General features: G+C 40.0%; 1 protein-coding gene across 2 annotated transcripts in view; it reads right to left on the bottom strand.

The window, feature by feature from the left end:
* Nucleotides 1-3619: 3619 nt before the first annotated feature.
* WDR37 (WD repeat domain 37) overlaps nt 3620-15586 on the bottom strand; it is a 60326-nt gene continuing 48359 nt past the window's right edge. For both annotated transcript variants that reach the window (XM_080917867.1, XM_080917866.1), the window contains exons 12-14: nt 14274-14408; nt 13717-13831; nt 3620-6513 (exon numbers count right to left, since the gene is read on the bottom strand). In XM_080917867.1, coding sequence (XP_080773993.1) covers nt 6382-6513; nt 13717-13831; nt 14274-14408 — 382 coding nt within the window. In that variant the 3' untranslated portion in view covers nt 3620-6381. The remainder of the gene's footprint in view (nt 6514-13716; nt 13832-14273; nt 14409-15586) is intronic.

A 15586-nucleotide genomic window follows, 5' to 3' on the forward strand; every position in this document is an offset into this window, starting at 1 on the left:
AACAAAGGAAGGACCAAACTATCTGAAGTGAATAAAATAAGGTTGGATGATAAGTTCAAAAGAGGCTATCATAAAGTATCAGCATTCACTTTACATATCTGAATAGCATACATTTGAAATTTGAAATAGTACACATTTTCTTTTTAATTTTAAAAATTGCTCAACTACATACTATTATATTTGTTATAAATTATGAAAAACTGAAACAGCAAGATTTGCGTTCTTACCACCCGTACAGATGGGAGCAGCAAGATGGCTCAGCAGGTAAAAGCACTTGGTGAGTGAGCCTAGTGACCAGAGTTCAACCCCAGCAATCTGCATAAGCACAGAGAGAGCCTACTCCAAAGTCGTCTTTCGACCTCCACATGTATGCATGTATGCACACACACTTCTTAAAACTTACACAAATTAAACATGGAACTTGCAAAGCCAGAGCTTTCCCTAGCTGATCCTCTGCCTTTCTACCTTGACCATGCCAGCCCAGAAAATGTTAGACTAGATCTTGCATTTTTGCTCCTATGTGATTAGATGTGTAATTCTGATGGAAAGACAGACAGACAGGGTTACAGTTTTAATCACCATTAAGGGTCCAAAGACCAAAAATAGTAAGGTGGCTCCTTGGGTTTAACTGATAGTAATATTTCACTGTGTAGATTTACTCACTTACATATGCCTGCCCCCATGGATGGCTTCTCCGTGTAACTGCTGGATTATGGAGATAAACACTGTAGCACATGATTTTCCCAAGGTCACTGCAGTATTTCCCATCCCAGACAACACTATGTAAAAGTTCCAGTGGCTCCTTAGCAGATCCTCCAATCTAACGACTGGTCTCATTCCTGCTTTCTGGTCTCCATCCTTACCTGCTGCCCAGCTTCTAGTTGTCCTGTCGACATACAACTTTGATTTGGTATCCTATACAATCTTCCTATATATGTGACTACTGATCTTCACCTCGAGTTGTTTCTATGATGTCTGGCAATGAATGAAATCCATTATTTTACTTAAAAATAAGTAAACCCCTTTGCTTTTAATGTAATTTTCCTAATTCTTTATAGTATGGCTAATACATTTTTATTGACTGCTCTTCTAAACAAATTCAGTCATACAGACACACACACACACACACACACTAGTATCTTTAACACTACCTTTGGTAGTTACTGATGAACCGAGTAGCCACTTTCTATTATTTTAATGTGTTGTTGTTGTTGTTGTGTGTGTGTGTGTGTGTTGTTTGTCCAAGGAGGCCAGAAGAGTGCATCAGATCCACTGGAGCTGGAGTTTTGGGTAGTTGAGAGCTACCCCATATGGATGCTGGGAACCAAATTCTAGTCTTCTAAAAGAGCAGCAAGCACTATTAATTGCTGAGCCACATTGGAGCCCACAATGTGTTTATTGTTATTTTTAAGTGATTCTACTTGGAAAATTTACATTTACTAACTTAAAAATACTGCTATCACTAACTCAATGCCCCAATTAAAGAAAGTTAATAAGCCAGTAACATTAATCAGGCATAACAGTCTGCTGGTGCCTTTCGCTCATTTTAAAACCATTTCCTCCCTAATTTTACATGTAGCTTCTCACTGAAACACATTTTGAAACATTCCATTGTTTTTCACTTGGATTTAAGGCAGAATCACTAATAATTCCTAGAGCTTTACAGTCTACTTAAGAGAAACTGGCCTCCTATGGACTTGAACACCAACCATTGAGCACACATTGAGAGGCCCATGGCTCCAGTTGCATATGCAGCGGGGAATAGCTGTGTCTGGCATCAGTGTGAGAAGAGGCCTTTGGTCCAGGGAGGGAACTTTTTCCCAATGTAGGGGAATGCCAAGGGTGGAGAGGGTGATTGGGAGTGAGCGCACCTTTGTGAAGACAAGTAGAGGGGGAGGGGAGAGAGAATCAGGGTGGGTAAAGAGGATAACATTTCAAATGTAAATACAGAGAGTATCTAATAAAAATTTTTTTAAAAAAAGAGTGTTAGTCATGAAGATGAAATGAGAAGCCCTTGGATGCTTCTCAGATTGTCTATATCATTGGCGCTGTTAGCTTTGGCTAATCGTTGGAATCTCTTAGGAAATTTTGTAGTCTTGAAGCTCAATTTACAAATTACTCCCATTCAACACAAATTTCTGAGAACTGGACTAAGATCTTGGAATATTTAAAGGGATTACAATGTGAAAGGGAAACCAAGAACTACACCGATGTGACTGGCCTACCGTTAGAGGGGATTCCTACAGTGAATTGCTGTCTCTTCCATGTAAACTGGGGTGAAAGGAGAGAATATACATATTTTTGCTATTTTTTTGTTTTCATTTTGGATATTCCTAAGTGATCGCTAACAGTTACATGTGGAATGAGTTGCTCTGCAACAGAATCGTTGAGATAAATAAAAGAGCCAAAAACCAGAGAGAGTGAGAGAGAGAGAGGAGGGGGGAGGCTTAATCAGTTCTCAGTCCAAAATTTTAAGGGAGAATCCTGATTGGCCATAAAGGTGGGGGGGCACTGCTCCTACTGGGTGTCTGTGGCTGAGACATGGGCACAGTGCCAACACTGCAGTGACAGTGCTAAGTGTGGTGACAAAGTATCTATGAGTAAACAAGCCAAATTAATTTAGCAATGCTAACTGAACATCTCACAGGATTGAAACTTCCTAATGTACTGTTTTTCAAAGGGAAAACCCTTACCATCAGTATCGTAAACGTCTTAGAGACCCTGACAAATGTGTTCACAAAGTTAGAATAGGCAGCTCTCCGGATACATTTTGGATTGTGGCTGAAATAATGCTTTCTTCCTGCAAGAACTGTTAACCCCAAAATAAACCACAACCCCATCTCCATGAAGAAGCAACAAGTGGGGAATGAAATCCACACTTGGTACCAAAGCCTCTGAGTGAGGTGGCACCCCAGCCCAGGACACCCACCTCCTCACCCCATGCACCGCCACGCTGTGGGCAGTACCAGTGTCGAGTCTGCATGCAGCAGCCTACCAGCAGGAGCCGGTCCTGCAAATTCCTATCTACACATAACACTCAGGTCTTCGTTACACGTCACCTTAACAAAGGTTTCTTGGCTAAACGATGTGACAGGGCTACCGAACACTTCTCTATCTAGGCCCACAAGTCCTGAGTCCCTAAAATAGTTATCACTTCTTCCACACAGGAGGCTCAGCATGCCAAAGATCCCTGTAATCTGTGTCATTTTGACCAAAGCTGCTTAACAAAAGTTATCTTAATGAAGCTAAATGTAAATCTTGCAACCTTCATGACTTCATTTTCAGTTCCTTTCCAGAACATGGCCCATGCTCTTTGTGCATAATTGAAATGTTCCCAGTTTTGAAATAGTTTTTTTTTTTTTTTAATCCTAAGTTATTAGGAAAAAACAAGATCTATGGACCTTATGTTATAGGAGAGTCTGATAGAGTCTTACCAATGCTAGTCTTTCCATTGAAAACTAAACAGATAAAAAAAGTATGACTGAGTTGTAAGGCTAAGATAAAAATATTTTCAAACAGGCATTAAGCAATTCACTCAGTTTCTGGACAGCTATGATATTTCTATAACTCCACAATGCTTCACAAAGTAAACATGAGAGGAGGAGTAAGAACACGAGACTCTCAGTAACATAAATCTTTATAATAGTAATTATGGAACACGGATGTTTTAATGAACTCTGTATTGCAATGAAGACACTGAACATTTACAAACAGTTACATCACTACAGTAAAAATAACTGATTCCACAGAACACTTATAAATGCACTTTTCCCTCCAAAAAACAAAACAGAATAAAACCTTTTTTCACAGATTTAAGTAACAAATGATTTACATAAGTCTTCAGATTCCCAAATATGTACAAAGCTTTTTTGACTCTACAGAAATTGATATGCATCGGTTACGGTAGGGGCAGAGAGATTCTGTCCAACAAACCTCTTGAGAAATTTTGTATTAATGCACATTTAGAAACCACATTTCTCCTCCATCATCAAATGAAATTCTGGACACTGCAGCACATAATAGTGTTCCTAATTCCAAACACTATTTGTACGAAGATTACCTGTGGCTGACAGCACGACTTCTCCTGAGCCACAGGCACACAGGCCTGACAGCATCCATGAGCTCAAGCCCATGCCCATCACCAACTCTAGATAACACTGTGGTCACAGCAGTGCATTGAGAACAGATGACAGACAGTTAAAATAAGTCACGTCCTGCTCCTGAGCACTCTCACTGAGCACCATTAGGGTCTTCTGCCCTCGTGGAAACGAGTGGGAAGCCTCATGTCTGAGTCAGAGGCTGGTCCCTCCAGTTAGCCAAAGAAAACAAGCAGCCAAGGTGAAGGTCACTAGTCTACACACAAGTTGATGATCACCAATAACGATTTTTAAAGCTCTAAAATTGTGTCTGGTAGGTCTTATGTTTGATTTTGCTGTTTGTATTTGCATACACTTTTTTAATGCTCCTAACTAAACCTAGACTTTCAGATTAAGATGCAAAGAACATAAGAACGTGGCTTGTCACCGACATTAACAACTCTGAATAGAGTGGACTGGAGGGGATACGGAAACCCTGAGTGGCTGTAAAGTAAAGCAGGCCACCAGGAACACCATCATACAGTACTCCACCATCAAGCAAATACATTCAAGACAGCCAGAGCTGGCTCTTAAAATGCTAACCAACTACAGTGACCAGCCTGACCCAGCTCTCAAATACACCATGGTGAAACTGGTGATCAGAAACGGTCAGACTTTAAAAATACAACCTCTTTTTTTTTTTTAAGTTGGAAAACAAAACAAAACAAAAACAAAAAATTACTCAAAGAATTGCTCTAAAAGAGTCAGATACAAAGTTCCTAAGATTAGCAACATTGGTGCCCAAGTCAAAGATGCCAATAACCAAGTTCCCACTCCTGGCAAGTGCCACTCAAATGTTCTATGCACATCACACATCTTATACCCAACTTCCTACCATTTACTAGTTCAGGTGCTCTCCTGTGCCACCCAAAAGAGAAAACCAGGGACTGGGGAAGGGGTGAGAGGTGAGGTAACCAGGACAGAATATTCCTCTCCTCTTCTCCCTAAGTGGCCACTCTCTGAAGGGCAGTACGTAAAGGATTAACATACGAGGGGCAGTAACTGAGATGTCTCTTTACCATAACTGTAACTCTATAAGGAACACAAACTTACAGACATCAGATGAATAGTGATCTTAGGCGAGAACAAAAGGCTCACTCATGCAGTAGAAGGACTGGTGCTGAGAGGTCTCCAGGCTGTTCAAGACAAGCGCTTCTGTGGCCTATGAACTGTCTGGCATGGCTATCACCTTCCCAGGCCACCTAGAAAGCCTTTCACCTCCAAGGTACATATGGTATGGTTGTTCTTTCTTGTCTTCTACCTTGAAGTCAATATTCCAGCTTTAAATCAAGTGCTTTACCTATGCAGCAGTGAGACTCCAAAGGTTTCCCAATATTTATTTTGAGGTAGTGCTCATTTATTTGCATTCTTGGCTCTCAAACACCACCAAGGAAGTGAACCCATTTAAAAATATGAAAACCAAAGATGTAGAAAATAAATAAGATTTTTGTCTTCAGGTAGCAGGGCCTTTGTATAAAGGTCAAGTCACATTCAATGGATAAATCATTTGAAACTTCTAAAAACTGTTTATAACCACAGCTATAAATTAAAGTGCTTTGAATTTTGCTTTATGTCTAAAGTCAGTGATTAGATAATTGTATTTTAAAGTTTGCTTGTATGAGACCTCAAGAGATTGAAATAATTGTCTATAAAATAGCAGAAACATTTTCTTCTCAAAAGAAGTTCTGCACAAATGTCGCAAATCCAGGTTACTTTTACAGAACTGGAACAGAAGTCAAGAGTTGAAATGGAATTACAAAACAGCACATTCTACAACTTTACATAAACTAAATATGAAATCTTTGTCAGTCCTGCCTCTTGCCAGCCAATGCAAATGAGCTCTGCAGTCTTCCCAGGACAAGGTAGTTATGTAGTTACTCCAGACAATGTAACAGACTGTCTATGCTCACAACAAATACACAGTTCACATTTGATTCATACGATGTAATGTAATGCCCTACTGCTCATCTGTCAGCGTCAAAGACTCAAAGCATTTTGTATGCTACATGGGAGGCGAGCTTCACTTCTACTGACCAGAGGACGCCAATACACACAAGACAAAAATGAAGAACAGAATCATACATCTCTCTGTACACTTCATGCAAGCTGGGCACAATGTGAAAGGAACATATACAAGGCACCCTTCCCAGGGTCAAACGCTCACTATAATGGCTGATTAATATGCAGAAGAGCCTGCATGAATCAAAAGTCCATGGCAAACTTCGAGCTAAGGAACACCAGTGACTTATTTTTCTTGTAACAATGCAGGAATATTGATGTTCCAACCAATAGCTTGCCTATCGAACCCACATGTAAATAGATTGCATATGGGGTGGTCTTCACTCCACGCTGAGCAGCACACCATTCGTCTGTGACCCTAGGAATGAACACACAAAGAAAAATTAATGCATCATTCCTGAAACAAACTTTAACACTTGCGCCATGCAAGCTACATTCCTTAAATGAATAGTGTAATAGCGAAAACTCAACATACATGTAATTCAAGGGAACCAAACACTACTATGCATGGCAAGAGGCTTTCAGAACCAACCACTACACAGGTAGAGCAATGTGCACCACTGGAACGGGTGAGTAAATGGGGGGAGCTCATACCAAAAGTCATGACTAGTCTTTTGAGAAAATGACTAAGCTTGTAGTCACACACATAACAATGATCACTCTGGAATTTTTAAATGAACAAATGAAGCTAGAAGACATATTTTCAGACATATTAAACCAAATTCAAAGACCTCAAGTATCATTTAGTAAATAGTTCCAACAATAAAAGATATATGTATATATATATATATATATATATATATATATATATATTACAAAATGAAACAAAAATAAATGACCTTTTGTCTAGATTCTAGAATCCTTTGAATTTCTAAGTAAATATCAGAATATTAGAGGAAATTACTACAAAATGGTTTACAAAACTTACAGTGTGATACATTGTGTATGTACACAGATATTTGAGCACTTAAAGTAATGCCCAACACTTAAGAATATCTATACACCACACATCAGGGGTTAACCATAAATTAATGCAATAGCTCTAGTATGTTACGGTTATACAATAAAGCATAAGAATTGAGTGAGAATGACAGTTACTCATCAAGTAAGATGTTCTACTGTAAAAACATTCGATATAAATAATGTTTACAAATACAGGGAACCCAACCATGCTCCAAAAACTGTCTTTTAAAGAAAAGGAAGAAAACACATCTACATCCATTAGTTGGCAATAAAGCCAGACTTAGGACAGAAACTACTTAAAAGGTAAATGTAGGGTATTTTCACAGAATACCAAAAACAGGTACTAGACAAATGGATGAAAGAAAATGGCCAGGCTAGAGAGATGGCTCAGCAGTTAAGAGCACTGGCTGCCCTTCCAGAAGTCCTGAGTTCAATTCTCAGTAACCACTTGGTGGCTCACACCCATCCATTTTCAGATCTGATGCCCTCTTCTGGTATGCAGGTATACATGTGGATATACATTAAATAAAATTTAAAAAACAAAACAAAACAAAAACCTTAAGGAAGGAAGGAAGGAAGGAAGGAAGGAAGGAAGGAAGGAAGGAAGGAAGGAAGGAAGGAAGAAAGAAAGAAAGAAAGAAAGAAAGAAAGAAATGTCCATGTAGCTAAGAGCTACCAAAGGAAGAGCTAAGAATCACATCAGGTTGACAAGACTCACTAAAGATGAAAGAGGAATGGAGAAAATTTTCTGAACAAAACACCAATGGCTCATGCTCTAAGGTCAAAGATTAACAAATGAAACTTAATGAGATTGCAAAGTTTCTGTAAGGCTAAGGACACTGTCAAGAAAACAAAACGGCAGCTAACAGAATGGGAAAAGATCTTTACCAACTCCACATCAGATAGAGGCCTAATATCCAAGGTATACAAAGAACTCAAAAAGCTAGACACCAGAGAATCAAACAACCCTATTTAAAAAATGGAGTACAGAGCTAAACAAAACATTCTCAATTGAGGAATATCGAATGGCTGAGAAACATCTAAGGAAGTGCTCGACATCCTTAGCCATCAGGGAAATGCAAATTAAAACAACCCTAAGATTCTACCTCACACCAGTCAGATTGGCCAAGATCCAAAACTCAGATGACAGCAGATACTGGCGAGGCTGTGGAGAAAGAGGAACACTTCTCCACTGTTGGTAGGGTTGTAAACTGATACAACCACTCTGGAAATCAGTCTGGCGATTCCTCAGAAAATTGGACATCCAGATATTCCACTTCTTGGCATATACCCCAGAGACAATCCAATATACAACAAAGATACATGCACCACAATGTTCATAGCAGTTCTATTTATAATAGCCAGAAGCTGGAAAGAACCCAGATGTCCTTCAGTCGATGATGGATACAAAATTTGTGGTACATTTACACAATGGAATACTACTCAGCTATCAGAAACAATGACTTAACCAAATTCTTAAGAAAATGGTTGCATCTAGAGAATATCATCCTGAGTGAGGTAACCCAGTCACAAAAGAACAGACATAAAATGCAGTCACTGATAATGGAATACTAACCCCAGAAAGCTCAGCCTACCCCAGAAACAACTCACAGACTGTGTGAAGTTCAAGAAAAGAAAAGAAAAAAAAAATTATACTCAATCCTTAAACTCCAAGAATACTTTGACTAATTCTGGGTTACATCCTGTTTTACATGTACTTTTTGCTCACTGTAACTAGTAAGACCTTAATGCAGAATATCAAACCTTTAAAAAAAAAAAAAAAGCCAAGCGCTGACAAAAATGTATTTGTATACATTTATGCAAAAATTCTTAAAATTTGTTCTTTTATCTTTGTTTTTTAAAAATAAAGTTAAAAAAAAAAAAGAAAGAAAGAAAGAAAGAAAGAGGAGTCACACATCATTAGTCACAGCACTGAGTACCCAGAAAAGGGGATAGTCCACTAACATAGAGTTGAGCTACTCAACCCTACTGTGGATAGTCACAACAGGCATTCCTTCTTTAAAAGCCCAGAAACTCTGACCACACAGGATCCCATCATATCTGCAAACCTACAGATTAGAAATCACTGGTCCTCAGGAGCTGCAGCTCTTATTAACAGTCCCCAGAGCATGCATCCCTGAAACACTTGGGAATGCTACCTACACTCCCCAAAATAAAACATTTTAAAGTAGCTGTCCTTTTCACTAGACAAGTGGCAATACACACCTGTAATCTAGCTACTTTAGGGGGCTCAAGGAGGAGGGTCAAAGCTGATACCAGCCCAGGCAATTTAATAGGACACTGTCCGACAGTAACATTTAAAGAGCTGGGAGTGTGACTCAGTAGTAGAACAAATACTTAGCAGGAGTGAAACCTTCAGGTTCAAAACCCAGTAGTGAAGAAAACAAGCTTCCCATACATGCTCTGTTCTGGTTTTCTGTTTTTAAAACTCGTCAGCTGAAGGCAGCTACAAGACAAAACCAGCACTGTCTAGCTGAAAGGTTCTGATATTAAAATTACACTTATTTAAAGAAGTATAACAGGTCTAAATGAAGTTCTATGTTATTCATTAGTCTTAAACCTATTTCATATATTGCTATATAAAAGAATAAACCCAGGCCCAAAAAAACAAAAATTCTACAATTCCAGAAATCCTGAATATTTTACAGATGATTCTACATGGAATTTTCTACTCCTTACTTTCTTGAGGAAAAAAAGAAAGCATCAGAAAATATAAAGTAACACACACTGCCATCAGTCTCCCCACAAAAGCATTCTTTATATAGTAACAGAGATTTTAGGACATGAGTATCCCACCATGCTGAACGTATGATTAAAACTTTGCTTTGAGGCTCTTTCTAACTTTCTCTTCTATTACATTCAGTGTGTCTGGTTTTATGTGGAGGGCCTTGATCCAAGTGGACTTGAGCTTTGTGCAGGGTGATAAAGAACAATTTTTTTCTTCTGCATGTAGAACATCTGTTTGAGTTAATTTTATCCAGTCACTTAGCTGAAGTTGATTATCAGCTATAGAAGTTCTCTGATAGAATTTTAGGGGTCACTTATATATACTATCATATCATCTACAAATAGCGATACATTGACTTCTTCCTTTCCAATTTGTTTCCCCTTAATATCCTTATTGCTCTAGCTTGGAGTTCAAGTACTATATTGAAGAGGGAAGGAGAGAGTGGGCATCCTTTTTCTAGACCCTGATGTTAGTGAGATTACAAAACATCAACCTACAGAAAAAGATCTTCACTAACCCTATATCCAATAGAGGGCTAATATTCAAAATATATGAAGAACTCAAGAAGTTAGACTTCAAAAAAACAAATAATCCAATTAAAAAAATAGAGTACAGAGCTAAACACAGAATTCTCAACAGAGGAATATCAAATGCCTGAGAAGCACTTAAAAAGGGATTCAACATCCTTAGTCATCAGGGAAATACAAGTCAAAATGACCCTGAGATTCCACCTCACACCAGTCAGAATGGCTAAGATCAAAACCTTAAGTGACAGCACCTGCTGAAGAGGATGTGGAGACGGGGGACAATCCTCCATAGCTGATGGGATATAACCACTGGAAATCAATCTGGCAGTTCCTCAAAAAACTAGAAATAGTTCTACCTGAAGACCCAGCTATACTGCTCCTGGGCATATACCTAAAAGATGTTCTACCATGCCACAAGGTCATGTGGTCCACTATGTTCATAGCAGCCTTATTTGTAATAGCCAGAAACTGGGAGCAACCCAGATGTCCCTCAACCAAAGCACAGATACAGAAAATGTAGTTCATTTACACAATGGAATACTAGTCAGCTAATAAAAACGAGGACATCATGAATTCTGCAGGCAAATGGATGGAACTAGAAAATACCATCCAGAGTGAGGTAGCCCAGACCCAAAAGGACATGCATAGTATGTACTCACTGATAAGTGGATATTAGCTAAAAAGTACAGAATACTTATGATACATCCCACAGACTCTAAGAAGTTATACAACCAGGAAGGCCCATGTAAGGATGCTTAAATCCCACTTAAAAGGGGGAACAAAATAATCATAGGAAACAGAGGGAGGGAAGGACCTGGGTGGGAGAGGGGAGGTGTAGGGAAAAGGGGAAGCAGAATCAGGTGTGGTGAGTGACAGGCGAGAAGCCCAGAGAGCCAGGGAAATTAATGAAAATATGTGGCTGCCAGGGGTAGGGAGTAGGTGGGAAGGACCTCTAGAAAAATCCCAGAGACCTTGTGTGTGAGAGAATCCCAGGTCTTAGTGGGGGTGACTTTACCCAAAATGCCTAACAGGGGACATAGAACCTTAAGAGACCACCTCTAGTAGTGAAACAGTGCTCCCTTTGGGGCGGGGGGTCGGGGTTTGAAGCCACCTTCAAAATATTTGAACCAGAATTGTTCCTCGTTAAAAGAAATGCAGAGTCAAAAATGGAACAAAGATTGAAGGAATGGCTGGCCAGTGATCAGCCCAGCTTGGAAATCAACCCCATGGGTGGGTACCAAACCCTAACTCTATTACTGATATTGTGTTTGCAGATAGGAGCCTAGCTGTCCTCTGAGAGGCCCTACCAGCAGCTGACTAAGAAAGATGCAGATATTTACAGCCAAGCATTGAATGAAAGGTCAGGGACCCCTATTGAAGAGTTAGGGGAAGGACTGAAGGAGCTTAAGGGGACGGCAACTCCATAGGAAGACCAACAGTGTCAACCAACCTGGACCCCTGGGAGCTCCCAGAGACTAAGCCACCAAACAAAGAGCATGGATAGGATGGTCCAAGGTTCCCAGCACATATGTAGCAGAGGGCTGCCTTGTCTGGCCTCAGTGGGAAAGGATGTGCCTAATCTTGTAGAGACTTGATGCCCCAGGAAAGGAAGATAATGGAGGAAGGGGATGGTGAGAAATACCCTCTCAGAGGCAAAGGGGGGAAAGGATGGGGTAAAGAACTCTAGGAGGGGGTACCAGGAGGGAAACAAAAATTGGGATATAAATAATTAAAAGTAGAAAAAGTAAAACCTTTGGTGGGCAGACACTTCATGACCTTGTAGGAATGTGAAATGTTTTACTCTGCTTTTATGAGCATTTCCTTACACAGTACAGTCAAAGAACAAAAAGATCACATTAACCTAGGCAGCACACTTTTGTGAGTGGTAACAAAGAGTAGCTGAGACACCACTGCTGGAAAGACTGCCATGCTTGAGAACTCCTGTGCCACCCAGAGAGAAAGAGGTGTCATGCTGGTAGCTAACACTCCCTCTCCAAACTCATCCTTAGTGCTCAGTGTTTGCAGGACACACTGATACAGAGCTGGCTTGTGAACTGTACTCTGAAGTATTACATGATGAAGTGGGAGTCATATCAACAGGGAGGAATAAAAGAAATGCAGCCAACAGGCAACAACAGATGAAATGTTGTGAAGTACACAAGCAACACTCAAAGGAAGTGTGTATGTGCAAACAGACAAGTGAGCTGGAGGGACCAGGGAATCGATCCATTAACAGACTATACTGGCTGACTCATCAGGGAAGATCCAAAGGGAAACAAAGCAGAATGACTAGTGTCCTGGCTAGTTTTATGTCAACTTGACATAAAGCTTGACAAGAGTCATTTGAAAAAAAGAAACCTCAATTGAGGAAAAATGTCTCCAAAAGATCCAGCTAATTGTCTTAATTAGTGATTGATGTGGAGTAGCCCAGCATGTTTTGCATGGTTTCACCCCTTGGCTGGTTGTCCTAGGTTCTCTAAGAAGTCCTGAGGAGCAAGCCAGGAGGCAGCACCCCTTCATGACCTCTGCATCAGCTCCTGCCCCTAGGTTCCTGTCCTGCTTGAATTCCTCCTGTTCTGACTTCTTTAGTGATGAACAGTGATATGGACATATAAGCCAAATAAAACCTTTCCTCTCCAAGTTGGTTTGGTCTTGGTATTTCATCACAACAATGGTAAACCCAACTAAAATACTGTTGTGTCCTAACTGCTCTGAGATCTCAGTTAAATATGCAGCCAAATGAAAAGAGGCTTTACTATGACCACTGTCTCCACTACTTATCAACCCATATACTACAAGCTGAGGCCTCAGCCCCCTAACCCACATAGTACAACCTGAAGCCCCAGACCCCACTTCACAGAGCATCAAAGTCATCCAAGGTCTGCTTTAAGGGTCCAGGGCTAGGTGCTCCTTGAACACATTCTGATTCTGCTCTGCTGAACTGAAGCCATGAATGCAGGTACTCTGGGGTGATCTGAACAGAACAGACAAAAGCACCTACTGAACTCCTGGATCTCACATCTGATGGTAGCAAGGGACAATTCACTAATTTGTAAGGGAAATAGAGGTTTTATTTCTGGTGATACCCCACCATCGGAAGATGTTTCTTTGGTTAGAGGAGGAGGTAGGTATCCCATCTCCAGGAGTTCTCATCAATACATGACTAGCTCATCAGTTCATAAAACACATACTAAAGTTAATTTTTATTTCTTCTAAATGTTTTCATGTGGCCTGTTTGTATTTCTCCAAGGCAGCATTGATGTAAAACATGGAACTACAAATTCTCCTTTGCTTTTCATAATGAACACACTGTAACCAATACCTGTCGGCTGCTCCGGGGAAGCCGTGCTAGTCGCACGCCTGACATGTCAAACAATCGCACTTGCCGGTTGTCATGGGGGAGAGCTATGATTTTTTGGCCAACACATACATTGATCCTACAAAGAAGATACAGAAACAAGTTTGTATAACACTGAGTGTAATATTTTAAATTTACAAAAAATAATTCACATTTCAAGATTAACAAAATGAGTAAACTTTACCACAGGAGTAGTCTGCCTATGCACTGAACAAGAGATTACGGCACATTTAATTGCCAGATCACAAGTGTCTCCACACCCATGCACAGTAGAGCCAGACACTGTTCAATAACAGAGCCTCAGTAAGTTAATGAAGCCCTAAAACATCTATCTGGCTACCAAAGGCCTTTTCTGACTCTTATCTGACTACACTAACATACTACACAGTGAGTAAGTTTAAGTAGTTACAGATACTGAATTTACGTAAGAGGATTAATAAAATATCTTTCCCCAGGATATTGAACCCTCTTCCCTAAAGCTGTATGATCAAACAAGAGAACAGATTACAATCAACTCTTACCTATTAATGGCAGAGTCTGTACGAATTGTTGCAATTGGAGATCTCATATTTTTTAAATCCCAGACTTTTACTGTGCGGTCATCACTGCCTGACACAACGTTGTCTCCCACAGTGAACACAGCAGAGGTCACAGTGCTATATACAGGTAAAGATTAGACACATCAGTAGTTAGAGTTCAAGATGTACTAACCACCTTCCCACAGTACATGCTACACAAAGTTTTGCTTCCAGAGGGAGTAACAGAGGACAGGAAGGTTGGACATGTGCAAGCCTACAGTGTCTTCTACTCTGTAAGCCTGTGCCTAGTTCTTAAACTCTCCCTGCAAATATGTTAAATACAGACCCCTGCTTTGTGTCTCAATAGAGGAGGAAGAATGTACTCTGTCTACTCTGTCCTATCATCCTCAGCCAGTGCAGCAAGACATTACTATACAAATATAGATTAAACAGCCTACCAAATATCTATATATTTAGGTCCAGTGAGATAAATTAAATAAATATCTATTCCAACTGTAATTTCCAATTCAATCAAAGCACAGGAGTTACAGAAAACACAGGGTAATTCACAAGTGGCAAAGTTTAACTGACATTTTTTTCCAAATAAGATACACTCATGAGATAGCTCTGTCAGTTAAGTGTTTGCCACACAAGCATTAGGTCCCAAGTTCAATCTCCCAGATCCCAGAGAAAAAGCCAGGCATGGCATCATGTAATCCTGGGGCTGAGGGGGTAAAGACTGGAGGATTCCTGGTCTTCTGAAATCTGTGAACTCCAGATTCAGTGAAAGAATTTGTCTCAAAAACTAAAGTGAAGAGCAAATGGGTGCTGGCCTGCAGCCTCAGAGTGCGCACTGCGCATGCGCACCACCACCACTAGTCGTTAGGAAGACTGTCTCAGAAGTTGTCGTGGCCTACTGGGTTAATGTGTGATGCAGCCCTTTCTTTCAAGCCAAAGTCACCAACCACTTGCTATGAAAGGACTAAAATGATAAAATGGCACCTGAAGAAGACATCTCAACACAACCACCTCTCTTCACTGGAAAGTTCTGTAAGAAAATATGATACCAGTCTACTTCCCATGAACTAAGAACTGATAGTCCATCCTTTAAAAACCCCATATATCCTTTATTTAAATAAATAACAGCATAGGGCCTGACTTTAAATGAGGTGTAGCAAAGGTTACAGGAACATTTAAAAACCTTTTTATACTGCCAGAGATTTGAAAAGCACGAAGTAAAGATATCCATTGACTTCTGTTTGCAGTATATTCTAGGAGGTTTAGGCCAAGTTAAATTTCAGCTAGCATGTTGCTCA

The sequence above is a fragment of the Micromys minutus genome (genome assembly GCF_963924665.1).
Source record: "Micromys minutus genome assembly, chromosome: 6".
In the NCBI taxonomy this organism is placed as follows: domain Eukaryota; kingdom Metazoa; phylum Chordata; class Mammalia; order Rodentia; family Muridae; genus Micromys; species Micromys minutus.